This window comes from Radiomyces spectabilis (genome assembly GCF_025331425.1).
Source record: "Radiomyces spectabilis strain NRRL 2753 chromosome Unknown BYT42scaffold_13, whole genome shotgun sequence".
In the NCBI taxonomy this organism is placed as follows: Eukaryota; Fungi; Mucoromycota; class Mucoromycetes; order Mucorales; family Radiomycetaceae; genus Radiomyces; species Radiomyces spectabilis.
Window position 1 is genome coordinate 682975 of NW_026251938.1, and position 21297 is coordinate 704271.

The following is a 21297-nucleotide window of genomic DNA, read 5'->3' on the forward strand; positions in this document are numbered from 1 at the left end:
TTGTTTTAGGCCCAAGCGGACATTGATTGTATCCAGTGGCCATGCGCTTTGGAACTTCTTGGAATATTCAATGCTTCAGCTTTTGAAATAAATTCCACGGATGTACAAGTTTTGGTATTTCCAAAGCTCTTGAACGGTTACCAACGACCTTTCCGTGCTAATAAAGCAGTATGTAGTCACTTCACTCGGTGAGGCAGGGGACAAAATCTGGGAAGCAATCGACTTGATACCAACCAACGCGGTTTTCAACGCAAAAACCTATGGGTTATACGGTTATTATACGATCGTTGCCATGCGCTACATAATACTGAAGGGTCTTGAAACCATGTAGGTTGGCATCAAGTCGAACAAATGACCTGAGCGTGTAAGAAACCATATACAAGCATTGGCACAATGGTTGCTCCAGTTTTCTCACTGATAACAGCCCCAGAGTCGACGCTCATTGGTTCGTTGGCAGATTGTGTAACGCTGGTGGCAGTACAACCAAGTGAAGTGGTTTTCCTAATAAAAACCACGTTGGTTGGTAGCAAAGTCGAGTTTCCCCTAGCTTTTTGCCCTGCCTAACACCAATTGAAGTGGCTTCGCCTATATAAGAACTAAGTTGGTTGGTATAACGTAGCATATTAATAAACACTTGCTATAAGGTCGTGACACGAGTTATTTTTTTTTTTTTTTTTTTTTTTTTTTTTGTTATGAAGGCTATTTCATTTTCTGAGCGAAGCTTTCCGCGTCTGTATTTGTGCAAAGTGCGAGCAGCCTATGTACAGTTGCCAAGAATTCGGCACAGCCCAAGCACCTTTCAGGAACGAGTCTGTAAGGAAAACGAACCGTTAAATTCGGTTCGTTCGTCATTGGCTGCTATAAATTACAAAACTTTTACCTCAAGAATTTTGTTTAAAGGGAAGCTCGAGGATACTTTTGTAATTCTTCGGCGCTGAATTGCAAGAGGCGCGGACAAATATATAAGAATTGCTCTCTTGGGTCATAATCACAATACCACAAGTAATAGTCTGATCTTTTATGTCAAGGGACTGTTGTCTTGACATCCGCAGCGTTGTCGACCGCAAAAAGCGGGATTTCATTGGCTCAAATTGTTTCGGAATCGCCACCCCCTCACCAAAGTTGGAATAAAAAAATAACAGCCTGAAAAGTCTGGTAGTCCTCTAATCTCAAGAAATTACAGCATGGTCGTTTCTGCTTTTCGTGTGGCCGCCCGTTCAAGGGTTTCCAACCTGTGCATTTCGTCAAGACGTTCCAATACCTACCGATCTCTTTCCTCATGCGCTTCCGTTCAGGCCGAAGCCATCAGTGACGAAAAAGCGGAAACAGCGGCCAAAAGTACGTTTGCAGAAACCAGCGTCAAAAGCTTCAATCGCGATCTAATTAAATGTATCATTTTCTTGTAGTCGCTGAACGTACGATGAAACGCTTCTGGAAGCGTGCCGGTATCAAGGAAGAACAAGGTAAATTTATTGGGTCACTGCCTTCTTTTTTCGACTCTAAACCCGTTCTTTTTGTTTCCCTGTAGATGGCTGCACTGTTATGTTAGATCATCGCAACGTGCGCACACCCAATCGTCATGTTGTCAAGTTGCCTCCCAATCAACGCATCCTCGCATTATTAACAGCAGCTGAATGGGATTCACAAACCACAGCACTGAAGCAACACACGCTGCCGCTGGTAAGGTTACGGTAACCGGTAAAAACATTCAAGGGTTGCTAACCGCTGGGGTAATATAGACAGGTATTATTGCGCGAGCGATGGATTCGTTCGATCCAGTTACCACCGATGATCCCAAAGCTCGTCCTGAAGTGATTGACAAAATGATGACTTACTTTGATACGGATGCCATTTGTTACCATGAAGATTTCCCTGAAATCTTGACACAACTGCAAGATCAACACTGGAAACCTTTGATTGACTGGGCACAAAAGACCTATGGAATCAAGATCAACACGACCACTGGCATCTTTGCTGTTCAACAGTCTCAAGAGGCCAAAGACAAGTTACGATCGGTCGTCGAAGGCATGGATGCGCTGGAACTGGCCGCTTTTGAAAAGGCGGTGATGAGCTCCAAGAGTTTCTTGATTGGTTTGGCTTTGGTGAAAAAGGCTGTCTCTGTTGAGGAAGCCGCTTGCGCAGCTCACGTTGAAATGAATGCGCAAATTGATCGCTGGGGCGAAGTCGAAGACAGTACGTAACCACCGCTAAATGTCAATGAGCCTGCCTCGATCGACCTACTGACTAACATGCTCAATTTCTCTTTAGGTCACGATGTGGAACGTGAATATATCAGGCAGACGCTGGGATCCGTTGCCTGCGTGGTCATGCACAAGTGATAAGAAAATGCAAAAAACAGCATGTATATTTTTATTCTGGCTACATCCCCCCACTAAAGAGTCTGTATCATTATAAATTTTCATAGACACGAATCGGTTTTGTCTTTTGTTTTATTAAAAAATCGACGAAGCATGGTCCTTGCATAACAGATGAATGATATCTGACATGGTCACTACGCCTACGACCATTTGAGAGGAGGTGTTTTCGAGAATCCATACACGGTGGGTATCCTTGGTTACAAGAATGTGGAGAATATCCTGAAGTTTTGTATCCGGGGTTGCGGTGGGTGGTGAAGCATGGGATTTTTTCTACACAGGTTTATGGGTGTGAGGTGCTGCCAATCTTACAGTAAAAGAAGAAGGAATGTGGATAACAAGTACCTTGGAATATTCTTTGCATGATAATGTCAGATCGTCAATATGTTCCAAGTTCGCTGACGGTAAATCCTCCAAACATATATCGCCACAGAAATGGCCACTGCCAAAGGGTCATGTGAGCTTATGAAATCCCCAAAAAGGTCCAAGTTTTTTTCTCCATTTTACCTGTCATCCACAATAGGTACGCCACTGAGGTTTTTCTCCGCCAATAAGCGATAGACAGCCAAGGCTGACTTGGTTTCGGGAACAGTAATCAAAGGACGTTTCAAGAAATCAAAGCTGTCCACTGGAGCTTCGGCATCGGCTAAGCCTTGTATACTGTCGGGATGTTGATAAATGTGTCGGATAATGTCCGTTTGCGATAACAGCCACGGATTACCCGATTGGCCTTGGTTATCAATGACAAGCGAACGATGGACACCAGAAGCAAACGCGTTCAAGGTCTAATAAGGTTCATCGTCAGTTACAAATCTCGCCACGCAATGCGATCCATTTGTTCAGTGACGTTGCAACATTACCGGCAGCAGCTTATCGGTATAATACGTTGTATATATGCGGTAACTTTCTCGGTCGACATCGAGTCCGAGTACATTTTCCACCGGATCTTGCAAGCGGAAGTTATCCGTATCCAAATTATCGGTTTCCGGAATCAAATAGAGCAAGATATCAAAGAGATTGACAATGCTGACGACGGTAGTACCATTGTGGGAAAAGATGGGTACGGACGTTATATGATTTTTATGCATTAGGTTCAGCACGGATTCAATGGATACAACGGGGCTCACGGCAATAAGGGAATGCTTGGCTTGCGCCAAGCTGAGATCGATAGCACGCAGTTGGGTTATTTTGGTCATTATTATGGCTTCTTGTCAATGCACAGACGGTTGAAACACAAAGAAGAAAGAAAGAGACCTTCACCCGAGAAAAGGAAAAACGGGGTTTTAACACCCATTCGCGTAACGGACTTTTAAAAAAACCAGCATGGAGGTGATGGGTGGCCTGATTTGCCTCTGACACAGAACAACCCTATTAACCCGGAGTTACTTGAAACGCGAGTTCCACAGTTGCCCGTTTGACTCTACTCGTTTGGCTAAATAAAAGGTTGCGCTTTAATCAGACGCATGCTGGCCACATCACTGTATTATACTTTCAATATATAATCGAATGTCCTCAAACCAGGAAACGGTCAACTTGCTCAACCGTGAGTTGCTCGGATAGGTTTTCTTTGTTTTTGAATAGGGAGCGAGCCAAGTATAGATACACAAACCATGTACCACTTACTGTTCTCTGCTTTCCGTAGTTGATACACTAATGTACAGCACATATACTAAAGAGCTATAAACACTGGTACATTAGTACCTAGTCTGCGGACGTGAGATTCCCCTTGTAATTTTTGTTAGCTTTTTTCGAATATCCTTCAGTCTAGAAATTTGTACAATAATCTCACCTTTTGGGGTTATAACATTCTTGCAACACCATTGATTCCAAAAATAAAAATTGTATACAAAATTTCATGATCGATGAAAAATAAATCGTGCATTATCCTCAAAAAGTTGACTAACCAAGACATGTACGACATCAATTTATTCACAAGTGAATCCAAAACCAAACTCTGCAAAAGAGGTGTTGTGGTTGATAATGGCATATTGCATAAGCTGAGTCTCGGCGGGAGAGGGTTACGAATGACAGTCACCGCAACGGGAGAGTCGGAAAGCGCGCGATTTTTTTTAATTTCGTAGGCGTCGTTCCTAGTGGTGAGAAGAAAGACACGGTACCCACTTGTGAAAATGACCATTTACAACCTATATATCTTTGACCGACATTGCCAGTGTATCTATTATCAGAAATGGGCTCATCAAGCCAAAACAGCTTCTGGAAGCACCAATAACAGTGCGAGTCACGCTTCCTCCAGTCGCTTAGGGCCCAACGCTTCATCTTCGAGATTTTCCACATCCCCGTCATCATCTTCTGCAGGCCACAGCACGCCCAACTCTTCTACGTTGACGAAAAGTGGCGATCGTGTCGCTTCCAATACGAACATGACCTATCAGAGTGGGCTTGCGGCCGGCAGTGTCATTTCCATAGAAGAGGAAGCCAAACTGGTCTATGGTGTGATTTTGTCTCTGCGAAATTTCGTCCGAAAACTAAGTGGAAGGTAAGAAGAACGAGGTCTGTTTTTGGTGGCGCAGTAGATGTATAGACTGCTTACTCTGGGTGAAAATAGTCAAGACGGGTTCATTTCGTACAAAACATCAACGTATCGATTGCATTACTATGAAACGCCGACAGGATTGAAATTTGTAATGAACTCGGATCCTAATACGGAATCCTTAAGGCTGGTGCTCAAACAGATTTACGTCCAGCTTTATGTGGAATTCGTGGTGAAAAATGGAATGATGCGGTTCGACGATACACGATGGGAGATCAGTCAAGGGTTCCTGCACAACCTGGATGAAGACCACAACGAAGCGACCTTGACCAACCCCGCCCAAACCACACTTACCAGCGGCAACACCACCCAACCGCCGGCACCAGGCAATATCTCCAACGAGCTTTTCCGCATTGCTGTGGACCGATTCATTAGAACATTATCTGTATTCGAGTAATTTCACCATCACTGTGATACGCAGTGTCACCTCTACCCCCCCCCTTTTTTTTTGGTTGTTGTTGTCCTTCCTCTAAATGGGTCATTCATGCACGAATATCGAACATCTTCCAAAAACTAAATACAGTATACCATTATTAAAATCGTACATGTTCAATGAATTATATCATGTTGGCACTATCAGGCAGATTGGTGAAAAGACATTGAAGGTTGGGAAGTGTTTATTGGACACATGTGCCTGGGAAATTTATCTGCTGAATGCTGTTGGGCATCATTGAACATACTGTAGTGTGTTTGTCGTTTTGCCCTTACTAAAGAGTGCGAGTTCAGTGCGTTGTTTCTCCTGTACAGAGCTACTGTGTACAGATGGAGCCAAATTTGTTGGGTTTTATAATTACGTTTTAGGATTTAACAAGATGTATTACGATAAAATGCTAGGAAATAGTTATCTATGGATGATGCATGTGGTAACAATTTGTAAATGGTATATGCTCAGTGTTCTCTTTGCTAGGTTCCGCTTCCCTTTTTTACGCGTCCGAGTCTTCTTTTTCAGATTCACTCTTCTTACTACTAGAGACACTATAAGAAGCGTGTGGGTCATCCTGGGAAATCCGTTTTTTTTTTTTTTTTTTTTTTTTTTTTTTTTACTTACATGGCAGCTGCTGCACGTTTCCTTTGTGATCGCATACGTATCGGTGTGCGTAATTTTACTTTCATGTCCGAAAAATCATCGCTTTCACTTTCTTCATCCTCCGTTTCCGAGACGGGATCTTCTCTGTGTGGAGTGGAAGGCACAGAAGCAGAAAGTTGGGATGTGTCAGCATTGGTAGAGGTAGATACGACCACGACCGGTGATTGGCGCGACGTAGATTTCGATTCCGGTGAAACCGGTGCAGAGGAGGATGGACTGGATACCGAGACATCCGCTGATACAGTGTCCGGTGTATGACCTGATTCACCATCTTTTAATAACTGTGATGCGTCGGGCGGAGCGTTTACATTAGAGTGCTTCTTTTTCGGCCGTTTTCTAAAGTGTTGAAAAGTGAGTAACTATCCAATGTACGAGTTTCATCATGCAACAAGTTTCACCTTTCCGTCGCATCTGATTGTGAGGAAGCACCGCGTTTCCGACGGGACGGGCCTTGTGAAGACTGTGTTGATGGGAGAACTTTATGTGATTTCTGCTGATCAATCAAGCTTTGCAGTTTCATGATCTTTCTTTTCTTGGTATTAATCAGTTGTTTCAGCTGCGGCAAAACAGGATGGAATCAGTCAATGAACAGACAAGATAGGGAATAAGTATAGAAATCCTACCTTTTGCATCATTTGCATGTCGGCGGCAATTTTTTCACGCGTCATGTCTTCAATCTGCTGTTCCATGGCTTCCTTGTGATTCTCTAAATCTTTATTCCGCTCCACGAGAATGGTTTGTCTCTCCTACGTTTATTCACCCATGTTATTACAATGAACCGCAGCACGCTAGTATTTTTCATCAAGATGTCTCTCACCCTCAGCTCAGTACTCTGTGACACAGACGCTTCCAACCATAATCGCCACATGTCTTCTCTTTTGGAATCATCGACTCGCTTTAGCTCGATGGATCCTACGCGAATCTAATCCGCATTCAATGTTTAGCATGTGTTCCGTAGTTATAACTCGTTTCTCCCAATATTCCGCCAGACAAACCGGTAAGCTGTCTTCGTGAAATGCAATAAGGGCTACCTATAACTGCGTTAATTGTTGTCAATTCTGTGGTCCAAACATTGAATATGTTTACTTCGCAAGTACTCTTTTTTGGCATCGTCTTCCAATCCATTTTTTGACCCTGGGCTTCTTTCGCGCCTTGCAGAGCAGCTTGAATAACGCGACTGAGTAGAATAGGTGATACACCGCTATTTTCAAAGGATCTTAAATCGCCACGAGTCACTTGAGACAGGCATGATTAGTAATTGTATTTAGTGATTTATGTTGTGTACGCCATGTACCTGAGCCTGTCCAAAAAGCCTTTGTGTCTGTCAAGGTTAATCGACAGATGGTTAGAGTGGGATCGTCTTGTGAGAGGTCGACATTGTTAATCCATTCGCAATCGGCATAAATGAGGGCTTTGTCGTATTGGTTCTTATACAAGTAGTGGGAGGTCATGAAATGGTGGACGAGATCAAAAAAGGTCAACTTCTTCTTTGTTCCTGTCCTGCATTTCAGTAATGGGAATTTGAAATTCCGCATATTCCCACTGCTTATTCGTGACGTTTCATCTGGCCAAACTTTTTTTTCTTTTCCCTGCTTTGTGGTGGTATCGTTTTCGCGTTATTGTCTTTCAGTTGCGTTATTTTTCTTTTTACCTTGGTGCTTGCAATATACTCGTTCAGCATGCCCTATAGTGGAAAACGTTCGAATTTCACTCGGGCCAATACTGGTGAGGATCAAACCCATCGCGGAAAGTCGTGGCTCTCCACAGTAGCGGATTGCCTTGGACGAACTACCCAGTCCGCCAGCGTAGATTTCGAACGCATTTACGACTCCATGGGATTCCCAATGTTCAAATACCAAACCGACTCCGAAAACTCGACCTACACAAACCAAGTAAGCTAAACTATTTCATCGTCCACAGCGTAGATTCACTAATTGAATTGGTAAGGCATCCCCATCTTTCACTTCTCCTTCGGCTCGATCGCACTCCCGCGGCACCCAATACAACCCGCAATTGCATCAATATACTCCTCTCTCACGTCCCGTCCATCCAAATACCACGCCTCTGTTGTCTCTGAACAGCAAACATGCGGAGGTTCAGTGTGGGCCGCCTAGCAAGAATCCACTCGATGAATTGGCTACCGACGACGATGATAATGATACCTATTATACAGCGCTGGATTCGTTTGTTGGTGAAGATTGCCATTTGACGACATCAAGGCATTCACGTACTTATTATGCGATGCAAGCCGACATCAAGTCGGGCTCGTCCAGTGGTGCTCGTATTAAAACAGTACATCCACAGGTTTATTATGCGCCGGGACGTGACAGCTTGCGTGCTTCCGAAAGATCAACAACAGATACAGCCACTGGAACATCGCAGCAACTGCAAAACGAGGCTCAGCGACTGGATAAATTGTCTCGAGATGTCGAAGATATCAAGAGACAGGTAAGAGGAAATAGCTCAACGTTGTCCATGGATTCCGAAAATCGAGTTTTTTTTTTCTAATGCGATGGTTAATTCCCTGACTTTTTTTTTTTTAGTTGCAAAGCATAGGAAACCCTCCATCAACCCCATTCGTTGACCTAATGCGAGACAAAGTGCCGTCAGAGACACCCGTCACACGAATCCAACATCAAACGCCACCGTCATTCGAGGTGCCGCGGGTTCGCTTTGAGGATCCATCACCATCCGAGAGTCCTATCTCTCGGTTCCAACCGCATTCACCGTTGAAGACACCTCGACCTCGCTTCAGCTCGGTCTCGCCGTCTTCACCGCATTTCCCCAGCTCCCCTCCCGATTCGCCGCTACGACCTCGATCGACTCTCACTTCACGAGTTACCAAGGTACAACCCTCCATTTCACTTCATGGACACACTGAAGCATCGCGAGTGATTCCAGACTCGAAATTCCTCCGCGAGGCTCTTGATAAAACCGCAAGTACCTCCATGAATGCACGCGTCAATGTACAATCGATTGACTCATCTTTTTCATTTTTCTTAGCCTTCCTCGCAACACAAAGATACCATGCAAAAGATTGTCAATGCCATCCCACATGTTCGTCTTCGTCGCACCGATACCATCACGTACGTATTCACAACGGTGCTCACCCGTTTGCAATTCATTTACCATCTTTTGTTAGGGATCCGGATGGAATCACGCGGCCCAATCCATTCTGGAATGAAATTTACAAGAAAAGCAGACGTCGACAATCTGTAAGTTGAAAATCATGGATATTCCTATTATGTCTGACGAAAAACATGACCCATTAACTAAACTTGGCACAGTAATGAAAAAACATTCCATGTGTGTGTGGCATCTTTTTCCTTATGCAATAATTCGAAAAACTTTCTATATGAAGCAGAAGATGGTATGAACCATCTCGTGCCTCGAAGCCCATCAACTTATGTACAGTCCATTGTCACGCTCGTTTTCTCCGACAGTAGTAAAACAAAACAAACGCAGCATTGTAATTTTCTGTAAAGCAATATTCTTGACAAATGATTTGCACAAGATTCTATATAAAACAAGGGAAACCCCAAATATGAATGAATGGATGCATGCATGCAGATATATATGTATAGAAAAACCCAAAGGAGTTTTTTTTTTTTTTTTTTTTTTTTTTTTTTGATCAAGTATTTACAGCAATCGAAGTTGAGCGACAGTCTCCACCGACAACTGCGGTTGAACAATGGGTGGCGGGGTAATTGGTATCGGTATTTGCATCATTTCGTTTGGACCGATGGGTGACATATTCACACTACGTACGCTTTTTGATATCCATGGATGAGACATGCTGAAGCAAAGTTCGCACAGACATTGCGTATGATCCAGCTTTTCATTGGTCTCGAGCCAAAGTAAATGCAACCTAAATTGTTCTATTCTCTCGTTCAGTGGTCACGTCCTTTTTTTTTTTTTACATGATACACAACTTACTAAAGGACCGATATGTTCGACCAGAAGGATGTCCTGAGCCGATTAAAAAAAAAAGGTGGTTGATATTTTCAAAAGTTATGAAAAAACCAACTGCACTTTTTACCATAAATATAAAAGGAATATCGGCGAGATTCGGTGTATCGGGAAGAAGTGACATAGTCAAAGGCCAGGGCATAGCCTTTTGGTAGTCTTGGTAAAAACATATCGTCGTGGATGGTCTGGTGTCGGATCTTACCCATGATTCTTCCCAAGTGCCTTGCCCATCGACCTTGCGGTTCTTGTTTTGCATCAGGAAAGGATTCTAACACTCTATACTTCTTAGGAACACTTCCGTAGTTGCCTGAACCGTCAGATCGCGAAGGAGGCTCAACGATATGGTTGCCCATAGTGACATGGGGAAGTGAATTGGGGCAGTGTGTGGCAGTGTGTGCGTGTGTGTGTGTGTGTGTGTGTGTGTGGAGAAGTCAATGAATGAATTTGAGCCTTCCCTTTGGCATCGGCGTCATTTGTGACTCGCACTGCCAGCGACAACACGAAAAAACTGTGACTTACGATTGGAAGCATGAGGGTCATGTCCCGGGTTTTTGGAGGACTTGCGTTCTGGCCCGCGCCAGTACACTCCACTCTTTCGCTAATGCTATTTTACCTGGGCGCAGATCAACCGGATGCTTCGTATGAACAACAATACATTGACGAAGGTAAATCATTTTTCTTCTGCTTCAGTGTTATACGTTGCACCTGTCGTGTAGATCTGGGATGGTGAGGCCCTCGAACCGGAAGGCTTTTTCATCGGTTACGTGCACGTATAACGCCATCCAACGAACCTTGAAGAAGAGATTCCAACTTCATGAAAATATTCATGAGTGTTTGGCGTTGAGGGGGCCAGAAGGTTAACGAAAATGGGTATTATATGCAGTTTGACAACGCTGATGATGAATGGTCAAAATAACTGCTTTGCTGAGTCGATGGCAGTTGGAGGTAAGTACATGGGTGGGTCATATCTTTATAGTGGCAAGGTCTTTGGTTTTTTCCAAAATAAATAAATCGGCAATTACCAATACAGCTTAAGTCCAATTCGTTTATTGTGTGTATGGATGTCATACATGAGGCCTCCAAGCAATCATGATTGACAATGACCACGGCGATATCAACACACTCCATTCTCGTTTTAGAGTCCTCCAGCTCTGACCTGATATGCCGTTGCTAAGTTTCCTCTTTATTACTTCAATCCCGCCCTTTGCGATTTTCGTGTAGATTATTTTATTTGATCATTAGCTGGATCATTTCTCACCCAAATCCGTGCACACATAACAGAAGTATCCCTTGCTGTTATTTCCTTCTTTTTGGATTTCTTTGTTCTTATCAATTCTACGAGGCAGAGCTGCTCGATCCTCTGTAAAATGGTTGTCTTTCTTTTTTTTTTCCCTCTCCCTTTTTAACGTTGTTTCGTCATTTCTCCTTTTTGCACTTACTTGTGTTTATCCCATATTGCCGATCTAATTTTACCGCTTTACATACCTGTTTTACATATATTGATATACCTCCTATGACCACATGAGCAGACAATATACACCAGCGTCGATCCGCGACTTCAGCTACTTGACAGTCCGTACACTAAAGCTGTCAAGATGGGGCGCCGGTATGTAAATTAGTCAACTCCGGTTTCCATAATCGCTGACAATTTTTTTTAACAAGGCCCCCAATATCAGAGACATCCTATGGGAATTGGACCTATGGCATACCTTTGAGCATTTTTTCCTTTCGGTGACTCGAGGTTCGTTATGCCGTCAGATACATAAAACATCATTGCAGGGGAAGTTAACGTATACTTTTGTTTATAGGCTATCAGTTTCCTCAGTGGCGGCCAGTTCTTTTGGATCTTGCAAATGATTACGCCTCCAAAGCTCATACAAGTAATAAACGAACTTTTAATGGGCTTATATTCGATCTAACCATAAAATTTACAGACGCCATCTTACATTTGGGAGGGAATTATCGAAAATACATGCTTCGTGTCTAGGAAACCTTTTTGCGGTCTTTCGCCAAGAGCAATGAAGTCCAGCTACCGCGAAGCGCAAAGGCGTTAAGCATAAAGAACTCAATATGGACAACTTGGAAGGTGTATCAAGGCGAAATTGAACAGATTCGCCAATTTTATGGGGAGATGCTCCATGAATTCAACAAGTCGTTTGGCACCACCACCACAGCCGATGCGATTGAAGAAGCTCCTGGTTCAAGGCACACTTCAGGCCTTCTTCGTTTTTCTGCTTGGCTCCTTCAGAGAGCAATCTTATATGAGGGAAGGAGATGGACACTTCTCTCTTTGGCATCTCATCAGATTGGTATGCTTCTCCATTTGAACAAACACGATACACACGACATCTTACACAGCATATTTTAGGCTATGTGCCTATCCATGGAACTGGCGTGTACCATTTCCTACATCAAGCATGGACTTCCGGACATAATGTACCGGACATCCTCAAAGTAAGCCAAAAAAAGAAAAAAGAAAAAAGAAAAAAAAAGAAAAGAAAAACCAAAAGATGTTATGTACTAAACAACATCGCTTATTTCACAGAGAAAATATGGGAATGAATCCATGGAGCATTTCATTGATCTATTCAAAGAAACCTTATGGGAAAAATTTTTCGCGCTGGATAAGCTCTGTCCAAACCGGCTGCGGGCGGCAGACGAGGGAACACGTAAGTAAACCATAGTTCTTTACCCGAGCATACATTTAATTAATTGTATCATTGTAGCTTCTGACGAAAAACACACGTAGTTTTACTACAGCGTTGAAACCGACGGGGTGATGATATCTGTTAAATTCATTAAACGTTGGGATCGAGGTAGGTTTCGACCAGTGACATAACTGTGACAATTGATATTGATGTCGATATTGATTTTGTTTCTGACATTGGCGCCTTTCCCGCAGACAAAAGAGGAATTCCAGTTGCTGCCACGGGAGCCTGATATGTCGTCATAAACTCACGGCATATATCATTTGAGCAAAAAACCGACTGACTTAAGAGCTCCCTCAAGTGTTGGGACAGAAAGCGCTCGTGATTTGCGTCGAGGAATACCTGACTAGCAAAGTTTGCAGTCAATGTGATTCCACGACAGTCGACGTGCGAGATGAACAGCTTCGCGCCCGTAATCACAAGTAAGTTCATGTCACTTATCTATGCTCATGTATGAATTGACCAACAATATATTAGGAAGAAGAAGAAGAGATTGAGAGGCGTCGATAGAAGGCTGAGACAGGGTTGCTTGGATGACGAAGGCAATGTACTTGGCTACAGTTCGGAATGTTCAGCAAGAAGACCTGCAGGTAATCTTACTAACAAATGTTCTTTGACTCTTTGAAACCATATCAATACAACTTGGTATAGGTCGCGGATGGAAAGCATCGTTTACCCGGCTCGACTGTGTCCCCAGTGTGTGTCAGAAAACGATATTTCAAATCCGCTGGTAAGTCAGTCGTCATTGTAATCTTTCTGAAACATTGATATCCAGTTTGCTTCTCAGATCTGGAATCGCGATATCAATGCTGGTATCATTTTCGATGCATCTTACAGCGGTACATTCAGTCAGGGTATCGACTCGATTCTCGACCGGTCGCCTTGCAACGACCTCAGCGCGCATTTATGCGCTTAGTGGTGAAAGCCCCGCCAACTAGCCTCTTGTTAGGTCCTGGCGTGCTCGTAAGTCGTAAAATCATTTTCTAAATGAGTAGTCACATTTTTTCTAATTTGATGACGTGTACTCGAAAATTAAGGGCGCGGCCGCCCAGCTTTCCGATAACACGTAAGTGTTCCTGCGAAGTCTGAATAATTGGGCACCACTGTATTTGCTTCCTTTTTTTTGTTTCCACTCTCCATCGCCTCTCATGTCCACTTCTGTTCAACGTATTGCCACACTTCGCGACCAACTCAAAGCCGAACTCCAGCAGTCGTCTTATAACAAATGTGGTCAGCTTTTAGCTGAACTCAAGGTCCATACTTTTCCAATGCCTTTTTGTCATTTTAAACTATTGGGCCCTCAACTGACGTGAATGATGATATAGATTGCTTTTGCACAGCTCAACCTCTTTACTCCCAACAGCAACACAGACAAAGACACTTTATTAGTTGCACGTGAGTGGTGACAGTGAACCTTTTGCTTTCACGACTCACCTTGTTTTACTGAAACCGCTTTTTCTTTGGTTAGGCGAGGTGCTTGAATTGGGCGCTTATTACAGTGTTCGCATCAAAGATATTGCCGCATTCGAACGATACATTGCTCAGTTGAACACGTTTTACCACGATTTAGCGTATGTTACCTTACCGTCTTTTGTCTGAAGGTTTCGAGATTGACCCCTTGTTGCTTATTTCTAGTCATGTCCTTCCTCCTTCGCCTCAGCAATATCCTCTCACCGGTTTACATCTACTTCAACTCTTGTCTCAGAATCGTTTGTCTGATTTCCACACCACCTTGGAGAGCATTGATCCCGAACAGTTGCATGCCAACCAATTCATCAAGCAAGCTGTGGATTTAGGTACATTTGCCTAATGACCTTCAAAACGTATACCATTCGTCTGGAAACTGACTCTCTTGTCTCTTTTGTAGAACAATTCTTGATGGAAGGCAGCTATAACAAGATGTGGAGCACAAGAGATACTGTCAAGGGTGAAGAATTCATGTTTTTCTACGATATTCTTATCAATACAATCCGGTAGGCACCTAAAAAAAAGGAAGAATGGAGACGTGCAGAGAATGGGTTCAGTGAGGTTATTAACACAGCGTTGAATCGATTCGATTTAGTCATGAAATCGCAAGTTGTAGCGAGAAAGCTTACGAATCCCTTCCACTCCAAGATGCCAGTACTTTACTATTCTTGAAGAACACGGAGGATCTGCTAAACTTTGCCCGAGAAGTAAGTCATCTTTCTCTTATGCCAGGTTATTTGCATGCATTGGTCCATTGACTCGACCCTCTTCTTCCTTTTTTTTTTTTTTTTTTTTTTTTTTTTTTATACATCACAGCGTGGCTGGAAGGTGAATCCTAGCGAGCAACAGATTCATTTCGCTTCAGACGATAACGCAGCCGTGGAAATTCCACAAGAACAAATCATTACTCACACGTTGGGCTACGCAAGAGAATTGGAACGTATTGTGTAAATGGAACATAAGGATAAAAAAAAAACGAAATCTTTTGTATCAGAGACAGACATGTGCCGCCAAATTAGCTGCCCTTCTTTTTTTTATTCGTGTTTAGTGAAACGAGTTGTGGAGGGCCTGAAACCAATGATTTATGATATTTTATTTGTCGTTTTATTATGAGTAGTCTGGACATGAGTTCGATGGGTTAGGGAAGAGAATGAAAATGGGGACATGCAAAGGAAAGGAGCGAACCAATGGTCCAAAAAAAAGGAGAAATGTGATGACAGACAGGTAATACAGTTAGGCGAGCCAAGCATTGTGAAGTTCGCCGATATATCGGGAAAACGTGGAGCGAGGCGTGGTAAAGATTTCTTTGGCATGCGCTGCAACCATGGCATCCACCAGCGGGATCAAAAACGGTCTCAGTCCTTTCTCGGGATCAACCAAATCCCGTACTTTATCCAACGGTGTGAAAAGGTGATCCGGAAGATCGCCTAAGGTAATGGTACACGGGAAATATTTAAACCACGGCCGGAGCTGGCTGTCTTCTGCGCGAGGATGCATGTGGTCGGTGGCGATATACATCATCGCTTGGGACTGCAAAGACGCTAGTGTGTCTCGTTCCTTAAGACGACGGCACAGCGCAGACCATGGCAAGGTCTCCATGTCAAATAATGGCATTTCAGTCGCCGGGGCATTGGTCAGCTCTACGTTGAGAAGCTCCGCGTCCGTCTCGGGTAGCGCCACATCGGTTAGATTCGCCATACCCTTGATAAAGGTCAACAGGTTTTCGTGCAATCGTATCCGGAAAGGACGATCGCCTGTACGAAAATGAACTGACATAAAGGTGCCTACGCCACCAAGGTAATCCACAATATTCCTCACCGTCTCTCCCAACGGGGTGTCCCGTCGATATTTCAACGTATCTGCAATGAGCGTCTTCAGAGCGACGTGGTTTGGATCGGTCAATGACAGCCGATTACTGCCAAACACACCGCCTAGGTATAGCAGTTTTTCGTCGTGTTTCTGCCACTGCTTCAGGGTGTATACTTTGTAATACCGTCGTCCGGCGAAGGAATCGATGTAGTTTGCATTTTCCTTGAGCAGATTATTGGCTTCTTTGACATTGTCATACAGACGCCAATCATACAGCTGCTCGTCGGTGTGAACGTAGGTATCATCGTCGGATACTTTCAATTGACGTTGTAGGTGTTCCAACGAGACAATGTCGTGGAACTGGATACGGATATGAGGTAGCAAGGGACCAAAATCATGCAAATCGGTCCACCTCATGGCCCCAAAATGGTGGTATTCCTCGCATTTGCTTCGACGCAAGTAACTTTGGATGATACCGGGAGTCGGCTTTTGACAAATGGTGGCAAAATCTTTTGGCGTGGTCAGCCAGCCGAGATGGTCAAAAAGTTGTTCTTTCCTCATCCATCCGACAATGTTGCCTAGAAACGCAGGCGGCACGATCAAGGTGCGATGCAGCATGGCAGCAATAAGCAATGCATTGGCAAGTTCGATACGCTGATTGGACAAGCCCGAGTGAGGCAAGTAGGCCAGGTATTTCTCTTCTTCTCCTTGTTCCACGTCCACAGTAGACGGCGCAAGGAATTGCAATAGACCATAGTGTATTAGCAAAGCCGCAACCACGAAAACAATGATGAATCGTTTCGTCCGGCTAATGGATCGCACGGCCGGAGAAGTCAGTCGTTTCTCTGTACGTAATACCATGGGCAGCCCCACGAAAAAAAAAGGTGGAAATAGCAAGCGTGAAAACAAGCCGAACGACGAAGGAGAAGCCAAAAATACGCTATTTTTTTGCTGCAAAGATCATCGTTCCGTTGACGACATTTTCGCTCTCCGAAACTCTAACTGAAGCCCCCACTAGGGCCATCGCAAAATAGCCTTGAATTGCCTTGTCAATTTATTGCAACCTGGTCAATATGTTGCTCAGTCGTGAAGCAACCTTTGAAAGGAAAGAAAAAGGGAAACCATGCTCGACGAACCATGAAAAAAATATGTCTCCATCGTGGCACATCGTCTTACAACTAGTTCCACGTGATCGTCCATGTTGGACAGTTTTGTCCTCTTCCTGCAACCCTCAGTACATAGAACAGCAAACTGATTCATCAACCTATGATTCCATTGAAAATCCAGCAAGCTAGGATTAAATAGGATGTAAGGTTTTTAATAGAGATACGAGGAGGGGTAATATGCAAATGAATTTTTAGATGAGGGATACTCTTGTGCGAGCGAGACCGCCGCGAAAGTTTTTAAGGGGTTGAGGGACTTGTTGTAGACGGCGAAAGGCTTCATGGATATGTTCGGGTTGCAAAGGGGTCTGTTCACTGGTGGGTAAGGAGAACAGACCGTCGCCTTCCCGTTCGGCCGCGGTCGCCGGCGACACGGGACCTTCGGCATCGGCGGATTCACTGCGTTTCCCCGGGTCCTCCCCTTCCCTTTTGCGCTTTAAATTGGTAATCAGATTGACAGGTTCTTCTGCTTTTTTCCCCGTTGCTTCCATCAGGTCCTGCTTGATCTTTAATGCCGTAGTGGTCAATTTGGACACCATTTCGTAGGTTAGGAACCCCAGACTGTCAACAATATCATCGTTGGGCCGGACTTCAACAAAGGAGCTCATATTCGCCCATTCCCTAAATCGTTTGGATTTTCGATACGTAAAAGACGCTTGTCGGCATTCGGAATAGTGAACATATTCCTCCCGGGTCATGGCTCGCGTTACTTCGTCTGCATCACGTAACCTTTGAATCGAATCGTTGTAGGCCTCCAACTCGTCTTCATCCTCGGACTCTTCGTCTGGATTGGATGACTTGACAATCACATCTGAAAATTGATTGACCAGTTCCCATGGTAATTTGATAATACTTCGATGCAGTTTCCCTGCTAAATACAGTTGAAAGCGGGCGGATTTTAGCCATAAGTAAGAAAAATTGACGGCAAACAGTTCCAAAATGGGTACCTGTATTACTATCCTCAACCATTTCCTCCACTTGATCACCAGAGGCGTCTTTGGCGTTTTTGCGTACGTCCTTCCAGCTTAGAAATGAGCGCAGTCGATTGACTTTGGCTCGGTCATGTCGCATAAGGAAAATGAGATCTTCTGCACTTAAATATCGCGATCGTCGTCTGGATGCTTGCGCTGCCGCTTGGATAATCTAAATCATGTCAGCGTATGAGAAACAAAGCGAAAAATGCAGCCGCTGTTGAAAACTGCGTGAAACGTACAATTTCAATGACTTGGGATCGAACGATATCTTCGACGAGCATAGTGGTTTCCTGAAGTGGATCGCTGACTTCGCCAAAAACGAACATCATTTGTTGAATTTCGCTTTGAAAGCGATACTGTGAAACGCATCGGCATAGTCAGTCGTTGAATAAATCAAACGTGTGGCTCGATGAACGGCGTACCTTGTCTTGTGATTGTGTCCGTTTCTCGTCCATAAAAAAATATCCGCCAAAACCGAAGAAACCTGCCAAAGGCGGCCCACCGTTGAAGCACTTGTGCAGAAATTGAGTCAAAAACGTCACACTCATTCTTGGAAATTTTCTGCCTGCAAAAAGTGGGATCTGTTCGCACAAAACTTGTAAGTTTCCAATGTCAACGACTCTAATCGACCACTGACTCTTCTTCAATAACACTGTTTTCCTGAAGTTATATGTATATCTTTTTTTTGTATTACTAAACTGTACAATTCAAACATTTACAACGAAGTTTTTAAGCGGTTGTGGTGGTGGTTGGCATAGTGGCAGGTGTCGCCATGGTGGCGGTGGTGGGGTTCGCCTGTTTATACCGATCGACGATGCTTGCCACATCTGTTTCTCCAAACTCGGTCTTTACAGAAGAAGCGGGCTTCTCTTTCACCACTTCCTTGGCTACATCCCAAGCCCCTCGTGTCAAATACACCGAAATCTTATCCATGGATCCTTCCAGATCAAGATCATCGGCAAAGTCCCACAGACTCTTCATGTAAGCTTCGCCACGGTCGTCACCGTACAATGGATAGATATAGGATGCATCTTGCGCTGTATAGAACACACCGGGGGTCTGTGCTCCGAGCGTCGTGAATGGACCGTAGTCGCAAAAATGAGCCGAATGGATCAAATGTTTGTTACTGGCCCAATCGTCAAATGTGGTGGAAGATATACGGTTGAGGAAGAATGCAGATGGCAACGCTTGAGGATTCACGGTGGTCAACTGGGGTCGATCCGCGAATGGATGTTCTTTTGGAATCAGCGTATTCAGATCGTCCACTAAAAAGAAAAAGACGCATGTCATGTCAGTCCACTCGTTCATCAGCGAAAAACGATAATCCGCATTTACCTCCGCCTACAGCGTTCAGGGATCCGTCAGGAGCATAAATGGCACCGGCTTCAGTGACTTTCTTCTTCTTCTTCTTGGACGACAGGGCGCGAATAGGGGTCATGGGACGTGAATTGATATCGACACTGGTATGACGGGTAGAGGCTACGTCCACTTCACTCTGACTCGCTCTTTTCTGCGGTGCCACGGTGGGTTCAAGACCTAGAATATCGACCTCTTCTTCCACCTTGACTGCCGTGTCCCTTGCTGATGTTAACGGTGGAGCAACATACGGCGAACTGTGGCGTTTCGATAGTTTATATCGTTCCAATTCATTGGGTTGAGGTGTCGGGGTGGTGGCCGCCTTGGCCGCCCGTTCAATGGATCGAAGGCCGAAATTCGAGAGTTTGTCGGCACTTTTCCAGTAGATGGTGTTGGGAGCATTGTATGTCTTTGCATTGGTTACAATAAGCATGAAATCGCGACGGAAATCATCAAAGGACCGGTAAACGTCCGATTCTACTTTTCGTCTCATGGTAGAAAAGTCCATGGGTCGTTTGATAACAGACAGATAGTCCGTCACGATGTTGGTATCCACCGGTTCAAGGAAGAATCCATACGCATCGCGTCTACATAATCCCCCAGTGTCAGTTCAATCTTTTTACTAGGAAATCTGCCTATTTCTCTTATTCAAGAAAACTCACTTGATCAGGGTTTCCAGCAACTTGATACAGGCGGCTTTGAAGTCTTTCCTGGACGGTTCAGGCAGCGTCGGTCGAGGAGGGGGTGGGGTCACCACAGGTGCTTTCGTTTTTGAGGGACGACCACGCTTTTTACCCTTGGTAGATTTGGCTGCTGGTTCTTCAGAACGACGGTGATAATGACGGGGCGTATCGTCTTTGTGTACGTATTGAAAACCATCGTCGTACTCTCGCTCGTCGACTTCCGATGGTTCGACGGATTCCGCTTGGCGTGCGCCTTTGTTGTTGACTCGCGATGAGTATTCAGAATCGGCATTCTCTTGTTGCCGTTCCGCTTGTAACATTGCAAAGGGACGCTTGCCACCGATCGGTATGTGAGCTTGGGTATTGGTGACCGGTTGAGCGGCCATGTCATCACCTTCATCCTCAATGTTCACTTCGCTTTCACGGCGATCAAAGCGACGATGTGTCAAAGCGTCATGCACGTCGAGATCGTCCTCGGTATCGGCATGCGAACGTCGTTTGTGTTTTTTATGGTGCGACTTTTTCTTTTTCGACTTTTTCCGCTTGGGTGCCGGGACTTGTTCGTCGGCTTCCCTGGTGACCGCGGTGGCTGTAGGTGCAGCGGACGGATTGAGACGAAGTTTTAGTTTAATACGAGGCATGGGAGCCGGTTCCATTGGAGCGGTCGCTTCATCGGATAATTCAGACAACTCGGGTTCATACAATTCCGGTGAAGACATGACCAAAAAAAAAAAAAAAAGAGCAGTGGACAGTCTATAACAAGTGGCAGGATTCTACCTGGTCTTCAGTCTTTTTTTTTTTTTTTTTTTTTTTTGGTTTCTGTCCGAGAGTTTTTCAACTCCGACACTCTTTGACATTTTCTCGAGTGTTTTGCAAATGCCTCAAAGTAATAATATCCCTGACTGGTTGAATTTGGTTCAAATAGAACATTATAATAATCTGGTTGGTCAGTACATTTTATATACATATATTACTGGGGTGGAGTCCGCTTTTTTCATCCCAAAAGAAGGATGTTGTTGATATAGGCTGAAGATTGTTGAAAAACATGTCATAACAATGATAGCTTCAATTCCCTTGTTGCCGTCTCTCACATATGACTTCCCTTTTTTTTAACCCTTTTATATACATAGCTATGAACGCATGAACGCATTGCAA

General features: G+C 44.3%; 12 protein-coding genes across 12 annotated transcripts; 5 read left to right on the forward strand and 7 right to left on the reverse strand.

Moving 5' to 3' along the window:
• Window positions 1-1420: 1420 nt before the first annotated feature.
• Window positions 1421-2339, forward strand: BYT42DRAFT_595477 (uncharacterized protein; the record flags this gene model as incomplete). The annotated part of the gene is made up of 4 exons (XM_051570857.1): window positions 1421-1463; window positions 1529-1680; window positions 1740-2193; window positions 2269-2339. The coding sequence occupies 4 exons, from the start codon at window positions 1421-1423 to the stop codon at window positions 2337-2339; spliced, it is 720 nt and encodes a 239-aa protein (XP_051419709.1).
• Window positions 2340-2453: 114 nt separating this feature from the next.
• Window positions 2454-3463, reverse strand: BYT42DRAFT_503035 (uncharacterized protein; the record flags this gene model as incomplete). Its single annotated transcript, XM_051564871.1, has 4 exons — window positions 2454-2648; window positions 2721-2817; window positions 2883-3160; window positions 3236-3463. 4 exons carry the CDS (start codon window positions 3461-3463, stop codon window positions 2454-2456), a joined length of 798 nt encoding a protein of 265 aa, XP_051419710.1.
• Window positions 3464-4504: 1041 nt separating this feature from the next.
• BYT42DRAFT_502912 (Sybindin-like family-domain-containing protein) lies at window positions 4505-5323 on the forward strand (the record flags this gene model as incomplete). The annotated part of the gene is made up of 2 exons (XM_051564860.1): window positions 4505-4872; window positions 4942-5323. The coding sequence occupies 2 exons, from the start codon at window positions 4505-4507 to the stop codon at window positions 5321-5323; spliced, it is 750 nt and encodes a 249-aa protein (XP_051419711.1).
• Window positions 5324-5684: 361 nt separating this feature from the next.
• On the reverse strand, window positions 5685-7119 carry BYT42DRAFT_584580 (uncharacterized protein). Its single transcript, XM_051569890.1, has 6 exons — window positions 7009-7119; window positions 6831-6935; window positions 6637-6759; window positions 6412-6569; window positions 5975-6349; window positions 5685-5901 (listed from the first exon to the last, which is right to left on the reverse strand). Exons 2-6 carry the CDS (start codon window positions 6879-6881, stop codon window positions 5850-5852), a joined length of 759 nt encoding a protein of 252 aa, XP_051419712.1. The 5' UTR covers window positions 6882-6935; window positions 7009-7119; the 3' UTR covers window positions 5685-5849.
• On the reverse strand, window positions 6825-7524 carry BYT42DRAFT_111699 (uncharacterized protein). The gene is made up of 2 exons (XM_051562103.1): window positions 7308-7524; window positions 6825-7248 (listed from the first exon to the last, which is right to left on the reverse strand). The coding sequence occupies exons 1-2, from the start codon at window positions 7462-7464 to the stop codon at window positions 6947-6949; spliced, it is 459 nt and encodes a 152-aa protein (XP_051419713.1). The 5' UTR covers window positions 7465-7524; the 3' UTR covers window positions 6825-6946.
• An 88-nt stretch (window positions 7525-7612) lies between these two features.
• BYT42DRAFT_584587 (uncharacterized protein) lies at window positions 7613-9557 on the forward strand. Its single transcript, XM_051569891.1, has 5 exons — window positions 7613-7905; window positions 7961-8461; window positions 8557-8949; window positions 9017-9099; window positions 9156-9557. The coding sequence occupies exons 1-5, from the start codon at window positions 7693-7695 to the stop codon at window positions 9235-9237; spliced, it is 1272 nt and encodes a 423-aa protein (XP_051419714.1). The 5' UTR covers window positions 7613-7692; the 3' UTR covers window positions 9238-9557.
• A 66-nt stretch (window positions 9558-9623) lies between these two features.
• Window positions 9624-10407, reverse strand: BYT42DRAFT_584589 (uncharacterized protein). The gene is made up of 3 exons (XM_051569892.1): window positions 10053-10407; window positions 9950-9982; window positions 9624-9891 (listed from the first exon to the last, which is right to left on the reverse strand). Exons 1-3 carry the CDS (start codon window positions 10333-10335, stop codon window positions 9653-9655), a joined length of 555 nt encoding a protein of 184 aa, XP_051419715.1. The 5' UTR covers window positions 10336-10407; the 3' UTR covers window positions 9624-9652.
• A 1511-nt stretch (window positions 10408-11918) lies between these two features.
• BYT42DRAFT_111741 (uncharacterized protein) lies at window positions 11919-13008 on the forward strand. The gene is made up of 5 exons (XM_051562104.1): window positions 11919-12291; window positions 12351-12436; window positions 12528-12651; window positions 12709-12798; window positions 12885-13008. Exons 1-4 carry the CDS (start codon window positions 12106-12108, stop codon window positions 12760-12762), a joined length of 450 nt encoding a protein of 149 aa, XP_051419716.1. The 5' UTR covers window positions 11919-12105; the 3' UTR covers window positions 12763-12798; window positions 12885-13008.
• A 1152-nt stretch (window positions 13009-14160) lies between these two features.
• BYT42DRAFT_503003 (COP9 signalosome) lies at window positions 14161-15108 on the forward strand (the record flags this gene model as incomplete). Its single annotated transcript, XM_051564868.1, has 5 exons — window positions 14161-14261; window positions 14326-14486; window positions 14558-14663; window positions 14753-14864; window positions 14974-15108. Coding segments are annotated over 5 exons (615 nt in total), but the record flags the coding sequence as incomplete, so codon positions are not given.
• Window positions 15109-15390: 282 nt separating this feature from the next.
• BYT42DRAFT_595480 (uncharacterized protein) lies at window positions 15391-16527 on the reverse strand (the record flags this gene model as incomplete). Its single annotated transcript, XM_051570858.1, has 1 exon — window positions 15391-16527. One exon carries the CDS (start codon window positions 16525-16527, stop codon window positions 15391-15393), a length of 1137 nt encoding a protein of 378 aa, XP_051419718.1.
• A 765-nt stretch (window positions 16528-17292) lies between these two features.
• Window positions 17293-18741, reverse strand: BYT42DRAFT_111994 (transcription initiation factor IID, 18kD subunit-domain-containing protein). The gene is made up of 4 exons (XM_051562106.1): window positions 18526-18741; window positions 18343-18459; window positions 18077-18272; window positions 17293-17997 (listed from the first exon to the last, which is right to left on the reverse strand). Exons 1-4 carry the CDS (start codon window positions 18649-18651, stop codon window positions 17324-17326), a joined length of 1113 nt encoding a protein of 370 aa, XP_051419719.1. The 5' UTR covers window positions 18652-18741; the 3' UTR covers window positions 17293-17323.
• Window positions 18683-20875, reverse strand: BYT42DRAFT_111852 (uncharacterized protein). Its single transcript, XM_051562105.1, has 3 exons — window positions 20122-20875; window positions 19439-20046; window positions 18683-19368 (listed from the first exon to the last, which is right to left on the reverse strand). Exons 1-3 carry the CDS (start codon window positions 20859-20861, stop codon window positions 18833-18835), a joined length of 1884 nt encoding a protein of 627 aa, XP_051419720.1. The 5' UTR covers window positions 20862-20875; the 3' UTR covers window positions 18683-18832.
• Window positions 20876-21297: the final 422 nt, after the last annotated feature.

Bases quoted from the DNA above. Each gene is read 5' to 3' on its own strand.
- BYT42DRAFT_584580 (XM_051569890.1), bottom strand. From the start codon at position 6,881: ATGTGGCGATTATGGTTGGAAGCGTCTGTGTCACAGAGTACTGAGCTG. The intron at 6,570-6,636 runs GTAGGATTTCTA...GTTTTGCCGCAG, and splicing joins ACATGCAAATGATGCAAAAG to CTGAAACAACTGATTAATAC. The intron at 6,350-6,411 runs GTGAAACTTGTT...TCAACACTTTAG, and splicing joins CAATCAGATGCGACGGAAAG to AAAACGGCCGAAAAAGAAGC.
- BYT42DRAFT_111699 (XM_051562103.1), bottom strand. From the start codon at position 7,464: ATGACCTCCCACTACTTGTATAAGAACCAATACGACAAAGCCCTCATT. The intron at 7,249-7,307 runs GTACATGGCGTA...GCCTGTCTCAAG, and splicing joins GGCTTTTTGGACAGGCTCAG to TGACTCGTGGCGATTTAAGA.
- BYT42DRAFT_584587 (XM_051569891.1), top strand. From the start codon at position 7,693: ATGCCCTATAGTGGAAAACGTTCGAATTTCACTCGGGCCAATACTGGT. The intron at 8,462-8,556 runs GTAAGAGGAAAT...TTTTTTTTTTAG, and splicing joins TCGAAGATATCAAGAGACAG to TTGCAAAGCATAGGAAACCC. The intron at 9,100-9,155 runs GTACGTATTCAC...ATCTTTTGTTAG, and splicing joins CGTCGCACCGATACCATCAC to GGATCCGGATGGAATCACGC.
- BYT42DRAFT_584589 (XM_051569892.1), bottom strand. From the start codon at position 10,335: ATGGGCAACCATATCGTTGAGCCTCCTTCGCGATCTGACGGTTCAGGC. The intron at 9,983-10,052 runs GTAAAAAGTGCA...TAATCGGCTCAG, and splicing joins ATATTCCTTTTATATTTATG to GACATCCTTCTGGTCGAACA. The intron at 9,892-9,949 runs GTAAGTTGTGTA...ACGAGAGAATAG, and splicing joins TCGAACATATCGGTCCTTTA to AACAATTTAGGTTGCATTTA.
- BYT42DRAFT_111741 (XM_051562104.1), top strand. From the start codon at position 12,106: ATGGGGAGATGCTCCATGAATTCAACAAGTCGTTTGGCACCACCACCA. The intron at 12,292-12,350 runs GTATGCTTCTCC...AGCATATTTTAG, and splicing joins TTTGGCATCTCATCAGATTG to GCTATGTGCCTATCCATGGA. The intron at 12,437-12,527 runs GTAAGCCAAAAA...CTTATTTCACAG, and splicing joins ATGTACCGGACATCCTCAAA to AGAAAATATGGGAATGAATC.
- BYT42DRAFT_111994 (XM_051562106.1), bottom strand. From the start codon at position 18,651: ATGAGTGTGACGTTTTTGACTCAATTTCTGCACAAGTGCTTCAACGGT. The intron at 18,460-18,525 runs GTACGCCGTTCA...TGCGTTTCACAG, and splicing joins GGACACAATCACAAGACAAG to TATCGCTTTCAAAGCGAAAT. The intron at 18,273-18,342 runs GTACGTTTCACG...GACATGATTTAG, and splicing joins GATCCCAAGTCATTGAAATT to ATTATCCAAGCGGCAGCGCA.
- BYT42DRAFT_111852 (XM_051562105.1), bottom strand. From the start codon at position 20,861: ATGTCTTCACCGGAATTGTATGAACCCGAGTTGTCTGAATTATCCGAT. The intron at 20,047-20,121 runs GTGAGTTTTCTT...GGGATTATGTAG, and splicing joins TTGCTGGAAACCCTGATCAA to ACGCGATGCGTATGGATTCT. The intron at 19,369-19,438 runs GTAAATGCGGAT...TTTTCTTTTTAG, and splicing joins CCTGAACGCTGTAGGCGGAG to TGGACGATCTGAATACGCTG.